The sequence below is a fragment of the Tinamus guttatus genome, unplaced genomic scaffold (genome assembly GCF_059628265.1).
Source record: "Tinamus guttatus ecotype Peru unplaced genomic scaffold, ASM5962826v1 Tinamus_guttatus_pri_ptg000058l, whole genome shotgun sequence".
In the NCBI taxonomy this organism is placed as follows: Eukaryota; Metazoa; Chordata; class Aves; order Tinamiformes; family Tinamidae; genus Tinamus; species Tinamus guttatus.
The window spans coordinates 4278000-4301090 of NW_028288592.1; the positions used below are offsets into that span (position 1 = coordinate 4278000).

At 36.0% G+C, this 23091-nt stretch overlaps 1 protein-coding gene across 1 annotated transcript in view; it reads right to left on the reverse strand.

The window, feature by feature from the left end:
* Positions 1-1111: 1111 nt before the first annotated feature.
* PIBF1 (progesterone immunomodulatory binding factor 1) overlaps positions 1112-23091 on the reverse strand; it is a 102388-nt gene continuing 80408 nt past the window's right edge. The window contains exons 15-17 of the mRNA XM_088540284.1: positions 21436-21520; positions 3232-3411; positions 1112-1559 (exon numbers count right to left, since the gene is read on the reverse strand). Coding sequence (XP_088396410.1) covers positions 1503-1559; positions 3232-3411; positions 21436-21520 — 322 coding nt within the window. The 3' untranslated portion in view covers positions 1112-1502. The remainder of the gene's footprint in view (positions 1560-3231; positions 3412-21435; positions 21521-23091) is intronic.

A 23091-nucleotide genomic window follows, 5' to 3' on the forward strand; every position in this document is an offset into this window, starting at 1 on the left:
TTACTTCTGCCTGCATACTTTGCCTTATGCAGAGCATCAAAAATTTAATCCTGTGATATGCTTTAGCACATTAACCTGTTCGGCATTCAAAATATTTATCACTTCAGGAATATATTTTTTCCCTATGCATACCCGATTTTGATCAAAAGATGAAGCAGGATACAAGTGTACTCTGCACTTTTTGTATATACTAATTAGACCTGAATATTCATAACTTTTTGGTTGTTTATTTTGGGGAGTAAATAATATTTAGTTTATCAGCTCTTTATCTTTCTGAATCAGTATCAGAAGTTACCTGCCCACTATCTGTTATTAAACTAACAACTATTAAACTACAGCTATGCAGTATACAGTGCTGGTGCTTTTATGCCATTTGCCTAGGATTAGGGAAAAATAAAAAGAAATCGAAGGTCACCTGGAATAGAAGTATTGCTTTGCTTCACACTGCTGTTTGAAAAAAGGAGAAAAGCATATCTAAGAAATACAGGGTTGACACTGCTCAGCATTTATGTATAGCAAGTAGTTACCGTTCACGTCCAGCAAGGAGCAATGAATCAGTTGCAGAGATGGCGTCAGGAAAAGAGGGAAATGAAAAAGGGAGCTTCCTCTTTCGTGGAAATCTGAGCAGGATTTTCAGTGTACAGTCACTTTGAACAAAACCATCTATTTATGTTATATATAAAACATGGTGTAAGCAATCAGAGGTGCTTTAAAATGGTCTGTGTTATGAGAGACTTTTGCTACAGTCTAAATGCACTACAATGGAATGAATAAATGGGCTGCATTCTTGGAAGATGGTGCTTATTCTGATACAATTAAAAATGACAAATTACCTATTTTGCCTTTGCATAACTATGGCACAGACATTTGAGTCCTATTATCATTCTAACACTGTTCTTACTAGACTAGAGCAAGTCTATCTAGCCCATAAAATGTTAGAGCTGATAATCAGCCTGTATTTTATTGCTCTTTCAGAAGCAATGACTATTAATGACTATTGAGTTAAAAAATAATAATAAAAAAGACAAAACTACAGGATTGATTAGGAATTTTTTATTTTCCTCACCTGACATAAATTTTCTTTCTTGAAAGTCAGATGCAGTCCGATGCTTAACTCATGTATATTTCTTAAACTTCCATAAGACAGAAGAGTTGCAAGGAATTTGGAATGAAACACAGTGTCAAAGAAAAACAATATAAAAAAGCTGAAACATGCATTCATTTGAACACCCTGAATAAGAAGCCCTTTAATAGCCCATGTTATAAATATTTATCTTTTAAAAATTCAAATACATATTAGTAAAATCACTGCATGCATTATTTCCACACACACATGACACTCAAAGTTATTTTAAGAACTGTAAAACTGTTTCACATGTATAAAAGTATAGTTGAAAACAAAACTGTTTTTTGTCATCATGGCAACAAAAACATGATTATGGTGAAAATATCTTCAAAGAACATTTTCCCCAAAAGTTATCTTGAATATTTTTGCAAAAGTGCTAAGATGAGGTTTTCTGTTGCAGTTTCCTGTACCAGATAGGTGCCTCCTTATTCGTCTGTGAAGTAAAAGAATATTTAAATTGTGAGATGGAGTGAAAGCCAGGATAAAAACAGGACACCTACACTGAAATCTCTTCTTATGTAGTTCACATTGATAACTGAGAGCTTTACTTAAACTCAAATAAACTAAAAATAAATACGTGCATTTGAAATTATTATTACTATGTATCTGCACTAAAACTTCCCTATTTCCAGGTTACGAAAAGCAGATTGTGCAGTAAGAACTAAATGAATTGTTTTAAAATATCTACCACAGTGAAAACATGCAGGAACTGTACCATAAATAGCTTTAATTCTAAATTACACCATGCCATTGTAAATGGAACGGACGCTGGAAAAGAGACCTTAAGATCTTAGGTATACCATAACTGACCAACACTTCATGCAACAATATAGTACTAAAAAAAGATAAAATTCAAAATAAAAGAATTCTGCATTTTTTTCTGATAGTGCAGAACATTTTAATTGTAGAGAACTATTAGAACTATTCATGAGTAACTTCTCGATGTCTTCAAAATCCTACGGGACACTGCGACAGTCAGGACTGCGTAACACTCTAGTGGCAGTTTTAGTGGATGTTTATACAGAGAAATAAAATAGTGAAGGAGGAACAACATAAGGAGGATTCTGCTCTCCAGGTTGAGTATAATCTCTTACTTTAATGTGTAATGTCTCTTCTGCCTGTTGCTTCTGAATTGTTGTCTCTTTTTAGTGCTGTCTTCTATCTGCTCTCTGTTCTTCCTTTTCCTTAAAGACTGTACACCAGGCAATGTTCCATCTACTTTAGTCTGCTGGATCTTATTTTTGGGGTTCCTCATCTCTCATTATTTAAGACACTTTGGAATTTAAAAAGTTTTCTGCATAAAAAATAATATTTCTGAAACAGAGTAGCACCATATGTGGGGAAAAGTCGGGGCAAATGCTCTGCCGTGGGGATACAGTTTAGCCTGCTGTGGAACAGAGCAGCCTCGAGCAGTGTGAGCTCAAGTCACGATGTGGTCACAGCACTGGTCCTGTTCGCTCTTAAATTTAGCATTTTAGGACAGCTATACTGAAAAAAACTTCAATTTTTCTGAAGCTTTTATGTTACTAAGAATATTGAAGGCACTAATAAGCTAATATAATGCATACTAAAAGCAGAAAACTTGAGGTATTGAAATCCAAACATTTAGTTTTTAAGGGTATAAAAGATTTTTTTTTAGCATTTAATCAGACATCCTTAATAACAGAGGTGACATGAATCCTGGGCATGTATGTAAAAATTAATATGCAGAAGAAGCATCTTCATTTCTAATGTAATGTATATATCAGATATATATAAATAAATGCTCTACTTATACACTACTTATACATCTCATGGTAGAGTCAAAATTGTATCCCTTTACCTGTTAAAATATTCAATATGGCAACATATTTTTTGCACTCACAATTTTATAAGAATTGTATTTAAAAAAAAATCTTATTGTGAACTTAACATGTACAAACAGTTGAACAGCAAAATAGGATCCTAAACATAGCATTTATCTCCTTAACATTGACCATTACCATAATGAGAGAAAAAAAAAAAGTGAATTATGTACCTCCTTGAACTACGAACCCATTTTGTTTCTTTTTAGAAAGTGGGAAAAAAAAAAGGCTTATGGCATTTTCTTTAATTATTGTACTTACAAATAATGTTGGCTTAGGTGTAAACACATTTTCTTCTTCATGTTCTGGCAGCAGTTTTACCAAAGGGCTTGATTTGCTTTTTGTAGTCATACTTTTTATATCAGTATGAGACTGAAGTAAATTTTGTTCATAGCTTTTACCTTGTAGTCTAATTAAAATCTGCTTCATTACTGCTAGTTCCTGTAAAACGATAAAAAGCAATGCTAAGTTATTTAGTAAAATTATATCTGAGCCTATTAAAACGATTACTTGTTAGTAATGAATTTATATTCAAACAAAGTACTAAATGGATCACTGTAAACTGCAACTTTACTGTAACTGTAAAAAGAAAATCATTTGCTTGCTGCTGTTAATGATTACTAATTAGATACTAGTAAAAGCATAGTAAAAAAGGCAGATGAGATTAATACCACTTCAATTCTGTAAAGCTTAAATACTGTAAAAAATAATATTCATTATGCATTAAGGAACCCACTATGTCCTTTTAATTTATGCTTCCATTTAATGTAAAATAGATCTTCTCTACTTTTTGAGGATTAGGTCTTTAGCAGAAGTCTTATAAATACATTACTAGAAATATTTATAAATATATTTATATCTAGATCAGGAAAAAAAGTCTATTAATGAAAAAGCTTTGTAGGACCAATAGGGAAAAAAAAGGTAAGAAAGGAGAAAAAAAGAAAAAGCAGAGTGAGAAAGAAAGAAAAAAGAAAATTTCAACATGGAAAAAGAAAGAAGGAAGGGTACAGAAGTGCATACATTTTTGGATGTTGTAATAATTTACTTTGTAAACGATTTAGATTCATTAGAAAATATTTTTCATTATTCTTTAGCTGAAGAAAAGCAGATTATTCAAAATGTTCAGTAAGAAAGGAAAAAAAAGGTTTGATTTCATAGGCTATCTTCCTTTTCCTCCTTGCACCTCATAGTGCCTAACATTTTCCTTCCCCATATTTAACGGAAGTAATTAGGATAAAACAAGCTACAGAATTCAGTGTGTTTCATCTGTTACTGTACCTCCACCTTGTAATTAACAATTTATTATTGGAGAGCTAGAACAGCCAAGTCAGTAGAGAGCCTTTCAAAGTTAAGTTTAAAACAATTTTTAACTCTTAATGTTTTTGCTTCCTTGCTCTTTATAATTGCTGTGGTCTTCAAAAAACACCCAGTACTGCTAAATTATTAGCATTCAAAGAATTAACATTGTTTTATTTCTCAACTAGAACAGTATAACTCATAATTATAGCTAAATAACAAACATTTGCTTTATCCTACTTTTTAACTCTTACCGGAAAATTGACACGTATTCTATTTTTCTTGCATTATTAAAAACTAATTTAACAACATTCAGTCTTCTGAAACGATTTTGACATATACCTTCTGTTTGTCTATCGCTGTCTTTAATTAGTCCCACACTAACTCAGTTATGTGCATGGATGTTACACTCCACAGACCAGCTTTATCAAGTGTACAAATTGTTCTTGTATCTCAGTCATTTAATATTAACTATTTGCATAATTCAGCCATGTGTGGTGGCATGTTAAAACAGCATGACTGCAGCGCAGCTGTTTAGGAGGACTGCATAGTTGATGCCAACATGTTTTTCAAAGCTGTAAACTCTGCAAAGATGTTGCCAAAGCGACACATAGACAGAATTTCTTGATGAAAATAACTCAAGCAGGCATATAACAAATAAGTACACCATCACAGGAGATTAAGCTGTATCCAAACAATGTTTTGACATTAACAAGTGCTGTTCCTATAGTTAAACTTGGTTACTCTGTGAACCAAATAGCTGCATGTTTGAACAGCGCAAAGCGCAAAAAAAACTGTCACGCAGATTTATTTCAGAAACAGAGCCGAAACCTGTATGTGCAGGGTCAAATTCTCCCACGTCAAGATCCACTCAGCAACCTAGGGCCCTCTGTGCTTCGCGGGGCCTGCCTCATACTTGACAGCCCTGTGTCCGGCCAGGACTGGAACAGGCCGCAGGGAATCGACTCCCCGGCGAGGGGCCACTGGGACCGGGCAGTTCCCAGGTGGAAAGAACGGAGAAGGAAGGACGGGGAGTGGGGAAGGCAGCTTGTCCCACCATGGACAAATTTATTTAGCATCACAGTCACATTTACCATGAGATTTTAGCTAAAGTTGCCTTCATGTTTGTCCTAAAAACCTCTCATATTTATTCAAAAAGACCTTAAAAAGATTGGTGAAACCTTGTAGGAAACTTCAACAGAATTAGGAATAGGAATTCAACAGAATTATTCTTATGTATACTGCTAAATCCATATAGAAAATGGGCTCAAAACATTTCAAAACTTTCTGATTTCTACTAAGAAAACACTGAAAAAAAAGTTTTGCTTTGAACTTCAGTAATTTTAATCTTGTCTCTTTAGATTCCTTTTTTTTTTTCTTCCCAGAATCTTAATTCTTACATCTAAGTCTTCACTTCTAAATTCTGAACAAAGAGTCATTAGCACTAGCTGGTACCGAGGACACGCTGCTATAATTTAATGGAATTTTCTAGTCCAAAGGGTGGCACATTGGTCTAGAAAGTTAGCAGGGTGAAAGCAGCTCTGCAGCGTCGGTTTCTGGATGAAATAAGTAGGGAAGACGTGAGCAAAAAATGGATGGTTAAAGTTTTTATAAATTTTTACTGTGTGAACTCCACAGGTCTATAGGAAGGCGCTGATGTAAAACTTAGAGCATTCACTTTGGTTACTCTGTGTGCCGTGGTGGCTCTTGGACACACAGAAATGACATGCCAGGGTAGCTGGGTATCCCTGCGCCAGGACCTGAAAACTTGACGGCTTTGGAGAGCGAAAAACGTAATTCTCCTTGGGAGAACTGCAAGTACGGATACCTCCGAGTGGATTCACACAGGCCCTCTCCACCCTGGCCTGTCTCACCGCCCAGGAGACTGGGAACACAAGCACCCACTCCCCAGTTACGCACTATCCTGCTGGGATGAGGCAACGGAGATGCAGAAAAAAAAACGCAGGTTAAGATGGAAAAAGTTCAGGATAAAAATCTGCTGCTGGGACCCCAATGCTACTCACAGACAGCGAATGCACTCAGGCAAACAAGCATCAGGCAGAAACCATCCTTATTAAATGTTCCAAAAGGCCCTCTGCAGAAAGTTGACAAATTTTACTACGAATCCTCGGCTGTCCTGCCTGCCAACACAAATGCCAAGCGCTGAAGTAACAAGCTGTGTGACACATTAAGCGGGACTTGGCTCAAGCTTGTAACAGCCCCATGTAGGTGTCTAAACACATGCATTTGCACAGGAGCTGGGTACCTAGCTTCCATTACGGGCAGAGTTCTCCTCATCCAGAGCGGGCACCACTGCACATCCCTGAGCAGCGATGCCACCCTCAGCCAGCTGCCCCTCAGAGGGGCTGCCCCGCTCCGTGGAGAGGGAGGGAACACGGTGCGCAGCTCCGGGAGGTACCTGCGGGCGCACGCCCCGATTTCGGGGCTGCGATGATCGACTGAGGTCAGTAAAAGAGCCACAGTTGCAGGTGAAAAACGGTAGGATGTATTACCTTGCAAACAGCTTCGGAAAAACGTATTTGCTTACTTCCATTTATGTTTGTACTATGATATCCAGCAACACTTAAGTCAAAATACTAAAGGATTTTTTTGCATGCCAAAATACAAATAGTTCTTTTTATTTTTTTTTCTTAAAGAAAAAGGAAAGGATGTATTTAGGATAAGCAAAGGAATAGGCACCAATATTTTCCATGGTGTTCTTTTATTAAAATGTTTTCTATTTGGGGTTTTTTAATTCTACCTCAGTAATCTACGTGGCTGAATGCTCTCAGTGGGATGGTTGTGGAACTCTTGCTGCTTGCAAAAACTCTACATCGTATCAAAAACATAGAGCTTTTTAACAGGCCTAAAGGAAATGAACCAAAAATGTGTGACACATTTTCAACATGTGAGGTAAAGAAAGCAAAATAGATGAATGCTGCCTGCACTCAGTATTCAGTAACATTTCAGTATTTGAGTAAATAATGATATTTGATCTTGAAGCAAACAAACATAAGTCATATTTTATTAAAAACTGTTTTTACCTGTTTATTATGCATAATTGAAATGGTATCTAGAAAAACAGAGACCGAAGAGAAGTTCAGGAATAACAAGGATAAAATGTGATGCCTTCAACTAAATCAACTATCTATGTAATTAGAGGCTAGAGAAGACCAAATGTGAAAATAGGTGGCAGCATCATAAAATATAAATGTATTTAGATTTATGCATTCTATAAAAGGACAGCAACTTGTTTTTTACTTGATACAACTTTAAACATACATGTACCAAAAAAAGTTTCTTACATTTTCCTGATCATTATTGCAAAACTTCAAGACTAGTTTAATATTAAATGTGATCATCGAAAAAATTTTACATAATCCAAACAAAATACAGAAGGACTGCCAAATAAAGAAAATGATTGAGGCATAAAAGGGAATGCTGTCTTATCAAGTAAATAACTGATGAAGAATATGAAAACTTTGCCTACATTAAGCACAATGGGTATTTATCAAGAAATTTCATTTCTCTTCAGTGGATTGTCAACAAGAATGAACATTTTTCTTACTGTCTCTGTCATAGAATCATAATCAAAAGAAGCATCTCCGTGCACTCAGCTTGCAAAGGCACTTAATATGATGTGTGTGTGTGTGTGCATAATTAAAATAAATACAGTATGTAATATAGATTTATATAAGCAGTTAAAATGATATACATTTATATATCATGCCTTGGAAGCAGACGCAAAATAATGTTAAGAAAAAGCAACTGATGTACAGAAATCAATTACATAAATGTAACTGGTCATGATCTTATGGCAGGAGTGTCTTGTACCTTCAATCATTCTTCAACCAAGTATCTTAGAAAGATATTTTGCATGGGGTAAACTGAACAGTTGAAAATGTTCTCAGTAGGAGGAGATATCTACCTTTCTGTTTGAAAGATAATTCCTTCTGATGGTAATTTTAATGTCTTTTCATAGGACGAATATCATCACAAGGGCAGTCAGTGAATGTCCGGGCCTTCCTTTTTCATACAGTAAAGCATGTGGTTCGCACACTCAGATATGTATACTTTAAAAAAGAAGTGACTAACAAAGGCACAAACAATTGACTGAACCTTTGCCATGTCAAATGCTATTCTACTTTTGGTTTTACAAATAGAATTTATCACTGCAAACTTAACTCTGGATTCTCTTTTGAATCAGAGAATGAACTTATCAAAAAATGCCTATCCTAGAAAATTAATATGATTCTGGCAAAAACATTGAATTTTGAACTGACAAGTGTTCCAAAGAAGCAAAGAGCAAAAAACCCCAGCAGAGGAATGGAAACACAAAATAGGTGTCAAGTGATATGATCTTTAAACAAGAGAACCAATTTGACTGACAAAAACAAACAAAAAATGGAGTTACGACAATAGAAGTTTGTCGTCCTCAGAAACTTATATATATATTATAGAATAGAATGCTTAAGGTTGGAAGGGACCTCTAGAGGTCATCTAGTCCAACCCTCCTCCACACGCAGGGTCACCTAGAGCACGTGGCACAGGACTGCATCCATGCTAATCAAAACTTTAAAACTCTCCATATTTGTGGGCAAAGCACAAAGATGTTCCTCCCAAATCTGCAGGTTTTGTGTACCATTAGGAGTAAAGTCTGTATGTTAAGGAGCAGCTTTTGGAAAGCTTCTGTTCTTCGCTTTAACTGCCATATGGTCCCCACGTGGTTAAAATTGTAACTTAAAATAAAAATATGCCTCCAGTGTGGAGAAGCTTGAGAGATTCCAGCACTGTCTTTGGGACCCGGAGGAGCTGGAGGGTAGAGTCCCCCTTGAGTGGCAGGGCCCACACAAAAAGGGTCTCAAGACACGGCAGCTTGCATACGTGACTGGACTTGGCCTAAAGCAGGTCTGACTTAAGCAGTCTGGTGACCATTCTGATTACGCTAACTTCTATAATAATAGTAATGATGATGATAATAATAATAGTACATGTAAATGAGGAAAGACAACTGTCCTAGGATGAAAAACATGGTAGGTCTGCATGCTCTACGTATTCTGCAATTTAGGCATTTGTTGTTGTTTTCAAACAACAGGTCAACGCAGGGAAAAGCAGAGATCAAAAAAGAGATCAGAAGTACATGAAGAAATACTGATCTGAGAAACCTAAGACAAAATAATTTTTAAGAATGTTGTATATTTGCTAGTGTTTTGCAAGGGGTGTATTTCACGATTAATTTCTCAGCTTCTCAAGATTTGAAAGCTCTTGTTCAATACCCAAATGTCCCTTGGAAGACTCAAAAACCCCACATTTTCTACTTTCTACGTATCCGTCTGGAACGAAACGGATCTAAATGGGGAAATGGGTGCGGTGGCAGCGTGGTTCGGAAGAACTGGCTTCACAGCTCTCTGCCTCGCTGTTCGGTACGGTCAACTTGAGGGATTTATAAGCTGGTGATAGAGAAAATACGAAGGACCGTGTTCTCTATGAAAACTCGGTGTTTTCTTACTTGAATCTGTCCTCAATTCCTATTGTGATATTCTGTGCGAGTGAGGGGGTGTTAAAAATAAACTCATATCACTTAACAGCTGATATTAAAATGGATAGGGATCCCTTTGAGAATTTTGGCTGCAATTCAGCTTTGCAGCATGTGACCAAACACTTGGGTGGACTTCACCACACTGAACTTTAGCCATCTTCAGTAATACTATTTAAACACAAGCTAACTAGCTTGTCTAGCTCCTCACTATAGCTACTGTTGAGAAATTCACAGGTTACAGTTCATTTGGCAGATTTTTGAGGAAACGAGGATAAGTCACACCCTTCATAGGCCTATATTTATTTTAGGAGTACAAAGCCCTGTATGACTTTCAGATGTGAAAATCTACAATGTAGATTTTTAAAATTAGGTGAGTATCAGTATCTTCTACTTTGTCCTTCGACTTGTCAAGCTGTATCTCAGATCGTCTTTACGCTGGTGATACACTTTAATACCATAAAAATTCACCAGCTAAAAAGGAGGTAGAAAAACTGAGTCTCCTTCACAGTCTTTTGGCACAGAACATCAAGTCACTGACATATTTCAGAAGAAAACAGATGAGAGGACTGAAATACAACCTGGTCCCACCCATCAACATCTGCTATGCCTTGCATATAGCATTTGTGAAGAAAAGGTTTAAGTACAGTACTCCAACTTTTGAGTGCACTTAGAGAAAGGAGACATGTATGTATCATTTTTTAGGAATGAGACTCTCTTAAGTAAAAGTACTACTGAGAGTATCTGCTCTTAAGAAGTACTGATGATTCACACAAGGAACTGTTTTAGAACTGTTCTTCATAGGCTTTATTTCCACCAGACAGCTAAAGAAGGGCTCTAGCCTAAAAAAAAGGATTATTTGTCTCCATTTTTGGAGACAACATCCACCATTAGCACACAGTCACCTATGCTAGACATTATTATTAACGATGACATAATGTGAAAGAGGAAAAAGATGTGGTAGAGAGCAAAATGAGGCAAACTAAGTCAGTCCAGTCCACTGTTTACGCAGACGGGTAGGATGCAGGGGCATCAGTGACGCTAATTCAGCTTCAACAGCAGAACTCTCTGGCTTCACGTCTCTTAAAACGCACAGGATGAAAGATCTCAAATTAGAATTTAACATCCACCCATGCACTTTAGAAAACCTCACAAAAAGTCATGGTTTAATCCTTCACATAGGGCAGAGCACATTTGATGTAGCTGCATCCCCAGCTGCAGCTGCACTGCAAATATCAGAAGTCAGCAAGAATTCTGGTGTGACTTGAACATATGGTCACCTTAGGCACACTGATATACACTGAAAAACTGGAAACTCGACCATACGAAATGTCCTGATCAAACTAATGAATCTGGTAGCCAGCTAATGGCAAGATGCCAGACCATATGCAGGATGATAGAGCTTCTCTGCACTGCACAGTTACTTCAGGAGTTCCCTATATCCCCATACACATACAACCTTAAAGTGAACAGATAAATCTACGAATATATAGATCTACAAATCACTTCTAGTTGTAGAAGTAAATGCATTAGAACTGTAGCAACAATAAAATGGGCTGGTCATCGGAGAGACAGCTTTTATCTTTTTGGATGCATAGAAATCTCTGTCTACTCAACTATGTGTTGCACGTTGTTTGCAGCAGTTAAATCTTTCTAATCTCATAGGAAAAAAACAGGAACTAATCTGTCTCATAACTCAGAATCTGTGTGATAAATTTTGATTATTTTCCCCACTTTCTGTATTAGTAAAGTTCGGAAATACATTTGCAATTTTAAGTAGGACTAATTCTCTCTTTTTTATTTGAGCTATTACTCATATTCAAGTTAAATAACAAGTATGCTTTCTAGTATGTACTACTTAAAAGAGAAGCTGAAAGTACTAATATGTCAAAACATCCTATTAACACAAATTATGCAGATGTCCTTGTCTTTTTGAGCAGGATAACACAATTAGTTTGATTCTCTCTGGTTTTTGTATTTCTTACATTTAAATTCCATTTTCATTTGATACTGTTAAAATACTACCATAAATTGAAGAAAAGTTTTACACAGCTAGATAACTAGTAGAATATGATTTTTAGATTCATAGACAACAGAGGAAAAATGAAGGAAACCAAGCATTAAGTATTTAGGAAATCCTACTGAGAATAATTTCTTGATTAAATGTCTATCATGTCAACTGACCCTCCCTATCATTTAAAATACACATGACAATCCCTTAATAAATGAGTTTTATTTTGCCTACAAAGATATCTATTATTAAGAGAGCAAAAATATATTCACGTTATATTTATATTAACTGACATTATTAAGCCTTGGCTTATTATCATGTTTTTAAGATAGCAAATAAATAACAAACTCCTAGTAGAAAGCACATTTAGCACACAGCCATTGAGTATGATAACTGCAACTGGAAAGATAATTCTTTAAAGAATATATAAAAAATGGTAAAATATTCTGAATGGCAGAGCTCCAAGAAAAGAAAAAAAGAAAAAAGTATGTACCTCACTGTTAAATCCTTCTTCCTAAATTCAGTACTATTTGGAATTCGAGTTTAATTAAAGCTTGACATTAACAGAATAGATAACAAAATGAGAAATACTGCTTAGAAGCATATTTTTTCTTGTAAAATATGAGCTAGAAACTTCTCTACACTCATTTAGCAATGTAAATGTCACTTTGTTTCTCCAAGCTTTAAGCTGAGAATAGCCCCAGGGCTTACTTGTGATGCAGAAATGTCCCTGTAATCTACTTAGAAAACATGCAGAACATTAATAGAAACTAGAATCTGGGAACATAAACGTAGCGTAAGAAAAATGATAATTACTCTGGCTTAACATTTAAAAAGAGAGCTAAGCATTGTACATCAGCAGTTTTTTTATATAAAACAAGTTGCGGCACATAGATGAGCAGGAAGTCATTCACTTTGGAAACACAAATAATTTTGACATTATCGTGTACAATCTTTTGAACAGAAAGAGGGGAAAGAAGCAGAGCTAGAGATTGTTCGAAGGCACCTGTTACCAATCACTTCTTTCCAGCCACATCTTCCCAACCCCTGCCAATACCCCCCTTCCATAACACCCCCCACCACCTCCAACAAAGCAGTTTGCTCCTTTTATCCACTAAGCCTCCATCGCTCATTAAACACGTTCCGTCCTTCCCCTTGCTGCCCCCACGGCCTTTTATGAGCCTCTGAACTTCTCTCTACCTCTGGTTTTGCAGATGGCAGCTGCTACTGCTCTCCAAGTTCCTAAAACCAATACATTGGCTTTCTGACCTAAGCTATTTCCAGTCAATCTTCTTCAGCATAATTTAATTACAGCTTAGGATAGTATTAGCCACACTTTAAAGTATGACTAATAATGAAATACTGAAAAGTCATCTGGAATCTTCAGGGTCATTCCTGAGTTGGAATGAAACTGTGGGTGTAGGAAATTCAGCAGCAGAGGACGTTCACTAGGGAGAATACACAGGTAAGAAAGATAAATGTGAATATTACAGCAACTGGTCAAAGTGAGGTGAAGCACAGGCACCTCAGGAGACTTTGCATCTCCTCAGAAGAGAAAGAAGAATAAAAACATCCCATCCTTTCATTACTGGTTGGATAAAGAGATGGTAATCAAGAAGTTAATGGGGTTTTGTTCAGGTGTGAGATCGTGGTGTGAGATGCCTACACACAAGCATACGGACTCCCAGATCCTTCATCTTAGAAGACGGAAAATCAGAGAAACAACACAAGAATGAAAGAGAAGTTGTCTCTGTATTCTGAAATTATTATAATTTCTGAAAAAAGTCACTGAATTATCAGATGCTTCTGATAATTCATATGGCAACACTTTAGGCTTTAGCATTCAAGATTTATAGAAATCCTCTGCATCCTTAGGTTGTTATAGGAACTTCTGGAGAAGTCTTAGAGCCATCGACTACGCATATGAATAAATGCTAACAAGATTTTATTTTCAGGCTTTTAACCTCTCAAAAATGTAAAGAGGAACGGCTGTGGCTAAGAGACACATGAGATTGTTGGATTAATTCAATACCACATAGTCCACAAAGTTTTAAGCAAATAACCATTTCTTTCAATAGCGGCTTCTATAAAACAGGGCTAATAATACTCTTCTGCACTAAGCTGTAATATTTGTGAGGTGTATAGTTACAGTTAAGAAAGCCAGATAAATTCAGTTATTAAAAGGGATTATTTTGATGTATTGTTAAGAAACTCTAAAAATCTGGAAAGAGACACATGGAAGGAAAAGAAAAGGATGATCTTTACTCATAAAGGGTGAGTTACATATTTAATTTAGAAAGCTCCTGACCTACTAATTAGAATATAAATTCAACATACTTAGGCAATCAAAATTTTAATACGAACTTAGGTAGACTATCCTCACCAAAATGAGGTAAACAGCAACTTTTTATAGTTCTATATAATTCAAAAACAATGGGGGCTCTCAATGGCTATTTTAATTTATCCTAATTTAAAATTTGTACCAATTCAGGCACAGATATTAATACAGATTTAGCCCTCACTTCTGTTAGAGTGAACCAACAACACACTGACATAAGCTAAACTTTCCTGACAGCGACCCAACCCCATGTGTTTGCCTCTGTTCAACTGAATGATATCAAATCATTCAGATTATTCAAACTACTGCTACAAGTTGCTACTCCTTCTCGCAGCAGGCAGCCAGGGCCTGATTTCTGGCTCCTGCCTTCCCTACAAGAGCTCTGGCCCCGCAACACCTACCTCACTGGGTCACTAGAGCAGGCGACTACTGAGCAATCTTGCACCGGCACTCGCGAGCACAGCGCCTAGAAGGCCCCAAGTGCCCAGATCTGGAAAGGACATAAAACCTCAGCCAATTTATATATATTTTTGCCAGGTTGCCAGCCATTTGTGTGCTGATAAATAATCGTATCTGCATAAACAACTGCATTATAGGAATGCATTGAATATTACAAACAACCTTCATTTCTGTTGTTCATGCGATAAATGTTAGCCTTTCATTCCTTAATACAATAGTTTCACAGTTAGTTTTAATTTTACAGACTAAAATGTACTGTGCTGACAGACTTAATGAGACTGCCGTTTCAGGAAGCAGTTTAGCGTAAACTAAGATTAAAACCCTCATATTTAAGCAAACTGAAACTGTTCTTAAAGCTTAGTAGATGACCTATTTAATAACCTTCTGCTGGTATCTTTTACATCACTGTCTCATTTTTGTTTCTTTTCATGCCTTCTAGACTATTTATATTTTAAAAATATAAATAAAATTATCATTTGTTAAACTTGCTCTGCTTTTTTCAAAGAAATAATAGATTACCAACTCCACATCACAGCAGTTTATTTACTTCAGATTGATTTCAGGAAGATTTAGAAATCAATTTCTCTACTTTGTATTTGGAATTAGAAATGTTAATTACTTTTGATTTTACACATTATTGCTTTAGTTTACAATGATAAGTCTGCATCTTAAATATTTGAAGAAATAGTACAACGCCGTATATTGAGGCATAGCGAATTTATAACCTCTTGTATGTAACCTCAGAAAAGGATTACTAAAGCTTCTTGCCAAACATTTGAGTGCTGACACACTGTTCTTCCAAGTTTTTATCAGAAGCTTGGAAGCCAATGGATAAAGCTTAAAATTGCACTTCTGATGTTCCAAAATATTAACAACAGTACCAAGCATTAAAGCCAATGGAAATGCCAAGATCACAGAACTCATGGTAAGTATTTCTTTTACTCAAAGGCTGAGTGTTAGTAAAAAGAAAGAAACAAACAAACCAAAAAACTCAAACAGATAAACAGAATTATGCATCAAGAGCTACAGCAAAAAAAGACCTAGGGATTCATCCCACCTAACTTTTAGCACTTAATAGACGATAAAGTTTTGAAGGATGGCACAGAGGCCCAGGGTGTTCTGCAGGTCTGCACGCAAAATGCCTTTCCCCCTTACCCAGTAATATTGACATATAAATATTTTTACTTGCTCTTTTGCTTGCTGGACCCTTTCCAAAGATTGATTCAACCTGCTACTCTAACATATGGCAATTCCATTTTGTTTTTGGTTTGTTTTGGCTGTGTCAGATTTCTGTTTTGTTATCTGAATGGTCTTGGTGCAGCATTAGAGAAGGGCCAGAGCTGGTGCAATATGTGGGCAGAGAAGAATCTATTAAGAAAGACGTGAGGCCTTGTTAGTTACTGGGTCAAATCAGCCGTACGGTGTAATTTCATCCTGGTTTATTCTCTGAAAGACATCCTTTCCTCTCATGCCTCTCTGATTATACAGAGATATTAGGGCAACACAAGTCCTCACTTACAGGTATAAGGTAAATGCTTAAAGCAGAGGGAGATGAATCAAGACCACGAGTCTGTGCAGTTTGCTCACCTACAGCTGAGCAGTCAAAAGTGTGAATGAATTAGAAAGAAATCACAAACTACAAATACTAATGCAAAAACACACCGGGGTTTGAAACATTATTTTGAAATGACCACTGTTTACTAGAAGGGTATTAAGTAGGGATCCCTTGCTCTTACAAGTAATATCTTAAGCCTCTGATGGATCTGGAAAAACAATGAAAACCACTACTGTCCTTCTTGACGATACATATACAATTTCTCACGGTCTTCAACCGTCTTGAAAATGTGGGTGTGCTAGTGCGGGCGCCTGCTGCCTTGCAGTGAGGGCTGCGTGGGCAGCAGGGCGGCGGTGCGCAGCCCAGCGCCGCCTCAGCGTGCCCAGCGGGCGGCTCCGGCCTTCACGCACGGGCCCTTGCGTGTGGCTCGGAGAACTGCCCCAAGAGCACAACTTGCCCATCCGAAGAACAAAGCAGTTTTTACTACTTTGAGCAGATACTCAATGATATAAATGAGAAGATTAAAAAGATTTCGACATGCATCTATTCATTAAGTCACGACGAAAAGAGAAGGCGATGAAAAAAATCAAGAATTTGGCCCAAAGTTCAAGAAAAGATTCATCTCTCTCATATGAAGGGACCCTCTATTTTATGAGAACATATACTCAGGTGACTGCTTTTCACTTTAATTTTCTGCAGTAAACATAATCATCACCAAATTACCTTCGTTCTGTCCACATTATTTAAAAATAACAAATTATTTCATTACAGGAAAAAATATCAAGTGCCGTTTCTTCTTTAATAAAAGAGCTCACATAGAAGCCCTGTATTAACTCTTCTATAGTTTAGAACTTAAATATTTAACTTTTCTTTCTCAAATTTAAGATACGTGAAAAGGAAAGTAAGATTAAGCACACATGTAAATATTTCTTTATACAAACAAATGTACATAAATGCTATAATTAACTCCAAAGAAAGCAGTATAAATCCAACTGATATCATATGGAGATAAAACTGAAAAAAAAACCCCTCAAACCCTAACATTTCATTAAAAAGAGTTAATATAATCCAAGACCACACAGGTTGAAATACCTTAAATCAAAACCATACAGTTACTGCAACTGTCATTTAAGGCAGCATAAGGTTGTTTTGGCATTTTACTTGTAATTTTAACACACTTATACTTCAGTTTATCTTAACTATGAATATCTCAGAATATCTTGGGTTTAGACATTCTATGAATTCAAATGTTCTTGCAAACTTAAGGGAAATAGGGTAATTCCTAGAAAGAAATGAAATATAGCATGAGGGATAACTAAACAAAAAAAAAAAGGATTGATAGTTATTACGGTATATGATAGCATGCACAAAATATTTTAAACCATAATGAATATTTTTATCAGATTTTGTAATTCAGTAGTTAGAGACTGTAGACTTATATTTTAAAATGCACACCCTGTCTAAACAAAGTAAATTTTAATTAACGCAACTTTTTTTTTTTTTTTTTTTTTTAAGTAACAGAATGGATTTGTATAATGGCTGGGTGGTAAAGAAATCTACATGAAGACTAACTCACTAATTCACTATAAACTAAGCTGTCCTATCATGTAAAAAGATTACAATACATGAGATATTTAAGTGCCTTTCAGGGAAATTTTAAAAAGTGAGACTGCTGTAAGAGGTCTGCACTAAAGTGAAAAAACAAAAGGCTGCATCAGGAATCATCAGAAATGAGGAAAGATAAACACAAAATCACATTAAAGGGAATGCTACTTGTTATTTTCACCTATCTTCCTAAAAATGATTTTTGCTTATGCCTAAAATGATTTGTCTATCCTTCTTGGTCTTTTCCGTAGTACTATCATTTCACAGTTTTCTTTCCCCAATCAGGCTACTTCTAATGATACTTTTCAGTAACTATCCTTTCCTAAATATATGACTTGTCAGATCTTGTCAGGTTAAAACGTTGTTATGACTACTAAAGACTATCTTTAACACCTATACAAAGAAATTAGACAAAACTGTAAGCATTTTGGAAATATTTGCTCCTTTTTTTAACATCAAGGACAAGAGCAAAGTTCCTCATGAAGCCTTTTTCAGGCTCAAGCATTTGCTTTCTTTTTTATAAGGCTTACATCATTCAGACTTGCTTGCACTGCTGGCTGCAATTTGAAAAATTTAAGTGGCGAAATGACACGAAGCAGAAAAATCTCCATATCAGGAATAGTTTATATAGGTAGTCATTATATAGGGACTAAGGCTATGTGGATATAAGGATGTTGAATAGTTGTAGAGTAGAAACTTTGGTGTTTCATTACAAAGCATTGCTAAGACCTTTCCTTATTTTTTTTCCTTATTTTATTTCTTTATTCATCACTTAATACTGTCTTTAATCAGCTGCAATGCACGTTGGTTGATGGAACAATCCTAAAACTAGGCACGCAAGCCATTGCTGCTGGGAGGGGACTGTCTGGAAAGAAGTGGTAGAAACGAAAGAAAGAAAGAATGAAATTTGAAATCAGCCTTTTAGCCAACTGCCTACAATACTGAAAATTCAGAAAATTGCATAATATATAAACACACAACTACATCATTAGTCTTCTCATTTCATAACATTCACATAATAACAAACTTGTAAATCCATTATCTGAAAAATGCTTTTTTTTCTACAATATTAATAAATAGCATTTTGTGTATAGAACTTAAATTAATTTTCTATACTTTGTAATATTGCTTGCTCCACTGCAAGGAAAAGAAAAAGAACCCAGGGCTGGAATCATCTGAAAGCTGTCCAGGAACAAGGTCACCCACTTACATGCCTGCCAAAACTGTGTCACTGTTGTGCCAAAGAATGATTAGACATTGCGCATCTTTTGTCCTTTTTGTATTTGTCAAAAAATAGCAAAAAAAAAAAAAGCACATGTGATTAAGTGTGCAACCATTCCTTACTTAAAATAAAAAAGCTGTTTTTCATTTTTTAAGAAAATATTGCTTCATAACAGCAATTAAAACAAAACAGTTTTTTGGTATATCTGCATTGATTGAAAAGTTTTCCTAGAAGTGATGAGATTAGGAAGTGAATCCTACCTATTATCTCACATGTGTCCTCCAACAGTACACACAGTTTCACAGCCACATCAAAGTTACCAAATCATGTTAAGAAAAGACTTGGAATAATAACTGAACATCTTTAAAAATAACTGAGTTGAGAAAACTACTACTTTATAATAACAAGAGCAAATGATTGCTTGGCTACAAGAAATTATATTCCAATATTTACTGTGTGATTCACCTAAGATGGAAGTCATCTGATCACCAGGATCTTCATATACAATAGCACACTGGATTTTTTTCTAATTATTTATTGATTGTAGGCTTAGGAAAATATAAAGGAAGTCTTAGACTTTGATTTTTTCCCCTCTAAAGCGATTTTATAATAACATTGTAATTAAAAAAAATAAGCTGAATTTTACATAAAAGTCAGTTTGCGTTAAGGTAAGTTATTGCTTATAAGGGGTGGATTCAGACATCAGAAGTAACAGGTAGCAAATGATCACTTCTGATAGACCTACAGATGATCCTGCCAGGTCAGTGACACCTGCAGTGACACCAGTATTACAGAGAAGCATGTTCAATTACACTCTGTTCTGCAATTAGACTATTTTAATCTCAATGCATGGAACTTTTCACAAGCACTACAATAAATTCGGAGTGTTAAATGCAAAAACTATTCCAGGAGGAAATTGCATCAGACGGCCACCCAGGGTGATTCAGCAGAGAGAGTAAACAAGCTAAAAACTTGTGTTCTTTTTTCACTTTTATTTGAGTCGATCCTTTCTTACTTGAGGTCTGCACTCAGAGAACAGAATGAGTACAGTTTTCATTTAGGTTGAGGCTCACAAGCTCAGCTGTCAGTGAGATCATTTTGGTTTGGTTTTTATAGAAAATGGTTCTGTAAGGAGTCAGCACGAACAAACTGGTTTGGACCATTTCATGATAATATTGGTGAACTGATCTGAGAAGAGAATTTGGGGGAATAGCAAGGAAGGAGATGAAGGAGAACAGTTTTGGAGGTGTGAGTGAGGAGACCTGGATAGTCAGGTTTCTACAGAAATAATAGCATTATAAGGAGTGATAACTCAAACACAGAAAGAATAATTTAAGTGACTTCCCTTGGAAGGCATATCCCCATCTCTGCACTTCCAAGACCGGAAACTGAAAGGCTGTTTTCACAGAACTATTCATATAATGTCAGTATCTTCTCTTTCCAAAGGAACAGGTAACAGATCCCATCGCAATGTACATACAGCCAGTGCTGTTCTTCATCACACTCATCATTTTAGAAACACTAACATTATATTTTCTCCTTGATGAATTACTCACAGTTCTAAGAGATCATTTAACAGCTCCTTTTTTTTCATATCCTGAGTATTTTGTAGCATCATCAAACTTTCGTATCATTAGTTACTCCTTTTCAGATCATTTTATCTGTGGGACTCCGTTGGTGAACTTCAGTTACTTCTATCCTTTATTCAGACATCTGCATCTCAGACAATCTGCACAAGAACCTTCTCTCAAATCCCGTGACGGTTTAGTCTCTTAAGATTGCTTAGAGAAGGATCTTGACAAAAGCCTCTGGGAATTCCCATAAAGCGAACTTACATGCAAGACTTCACATACTCCCCACTTTTAGGCCGGAGAACGTTTTGCAGAAGCACCCTGACTCCTTGCCTGGATGAAACTCAAACCTTTGCCAGGATGAAATTTGGGCTCCTGCCATCCTGTCTGCTCTCCCCCAGGCCCATCCTGGAGGTGAGGAGAAACCCTGGTGCATGTGCTGGAAGCCAACTGCGCGGCGCTGCATCCAGGATTCCGGTCTCAGTGACTGGGGAGCCGCGGGAGACTCTGGACAAGCTGTGGCCTTGCAGATCGTAAGCATTGCTACGTATCAATACACGACCTTTCCCTAGCTACTTAAATCCTTGCTGAAGGAAACCTTACTTAAAGACTGCGAGACGTATCTGTTATACGCCTAAGAAAAAGAAAGGACAGTGAGACTAGAGCCACTGGCCGGAGTACGAGAGAGAGAAATCAGCAGCTCAGACACAACCCAGAACCTCCTGGGTACCTGACGGGCACTATCACTTACGCTTTGAAAAACTACAGCGACAAAAGAAAACAACAAAGCAGAATTAACCATTTTTCCCCATGATTTAACAGGGCAGAGAGAGAAAATATTTATGGTAGTAATGCTAAAATAGGAAGATTACCTCACGATGATTTAGAAGTTTCTCCAAATCTGCAGCCATTTGATTCTTGACACGCAGCAAAGCTGTCTTTTCTTTATTTAAAAGGCTGGTAGAAAGAGGATAGGCAATACAGTAATAGCAACACATAATCTCCTTTAATCTTGTATTCTGGTTGAAACATGCATTTTCTAAAGCTAAATACTGGCAACAATGAAAATCTGCTCAAGTAAATATAGCAAATGATCCTTCTATGTGTTCAAGCATTGGATCCTCTTTTTCATAAATGGGTCTGAATGCACGGATACATACAAAATCTCACTTTATTCAAAATCATTGAATACTCTGTATCTCCAAAGGATAATTTAAAAATATTTTCAGAATATTTTATTATAATCTACTGGTTTCTTTGAGGTAAAATGGGCTTATTTTATATATAGAAGTAAGGCTTCCTATACTTACACATTCATTTCGAAATGACTCTAATTCCTTTATTTTTAATGAATCACTGTTAGCAACACACGCTTCCCTCAAAACTATCTGCTTTAATAACACTGTCTACAGAAATTTTTAAGTAGCAAATACAAGGAAGAACATGCTCCAACTCTTCAAGCTCAGTAGTCTTCGCAGAACTTGTAAATCTCTCTTTTTTCTTAAACATTTATTATTCAACACAACAAGAGAATCAAGGGCATCGAGTCTGTTTTGTGAACAAAGTTATGAAAACAGCTTTAGCGTAAAAGCCTGCTTTTGTAGCACAAGCTGTTAACTGCCCTTTGTTTTATTAGCTATGGAATAGGAACATTTGAAATGTTCAGCACACACATCCTAAGCCTCAGCAGCAATTAAATAATTAAATGTATTTCTAATATAATTAAATGTATTTTCACCTTCATCCCCAACATCAAATTCCAAACATAAACTTCAGATTAATGCACTCATAAAGCCTATGTTTTATCGATTTTGTTATAAGAGCTGTAAAGGTTTTTTTTTGGGAGATCAATTTTGTCCGCTACAACAACTCAACTACAAAACAAAAAGTATAAGATAAATAAACAAATCACCAAAAAGCAACTTAGCAAGTGGACTGCAAATAGGCAGTACTGAATATAGGTCATGAGATTCAAATGCTTATTAAAATATGGAACAATTATATATGTTACAAACACAGATTCTTTAATATTCCTTGTATTTACTTCCCAGAAATGATTGACTTTTTTTTTAATTGTCTGTGTATCATCAGCTTATTTTAAATAAGCAATGTCATTCTTTGCCTTGAGGATTTCCAGCTCTTTACAAGCTCTGTACTGTATACTATGGCTGTCAATTCCTTCTAGGCATTCATTAATTCTTAATTCTCAGGAAAATTTTATAGTTTGACCAAGTTGCTTAAGCTGCATTACTGAAAGTTATTTAAAATGAAAGTAGTAACATTTGTGAAACATTACAGAGATTTTTTTTTCCACAATTCTTATCACCGGTGCCACTTTGAATCATAATGAAATTGTTGTACTATTTTTTCCTGAATTCATGTGTTGTAAGCTACTGGTATTTCCATTTTTTCTTGGCTTTTATGTATTTTCCTAACAGCAGAAACTAATCCTTTCAGAGCATGACTTACAAACTTACAATAGAAGCAATAACAAAAATTCTTGTATGCCTTAAAAAGTGTGCTTAACA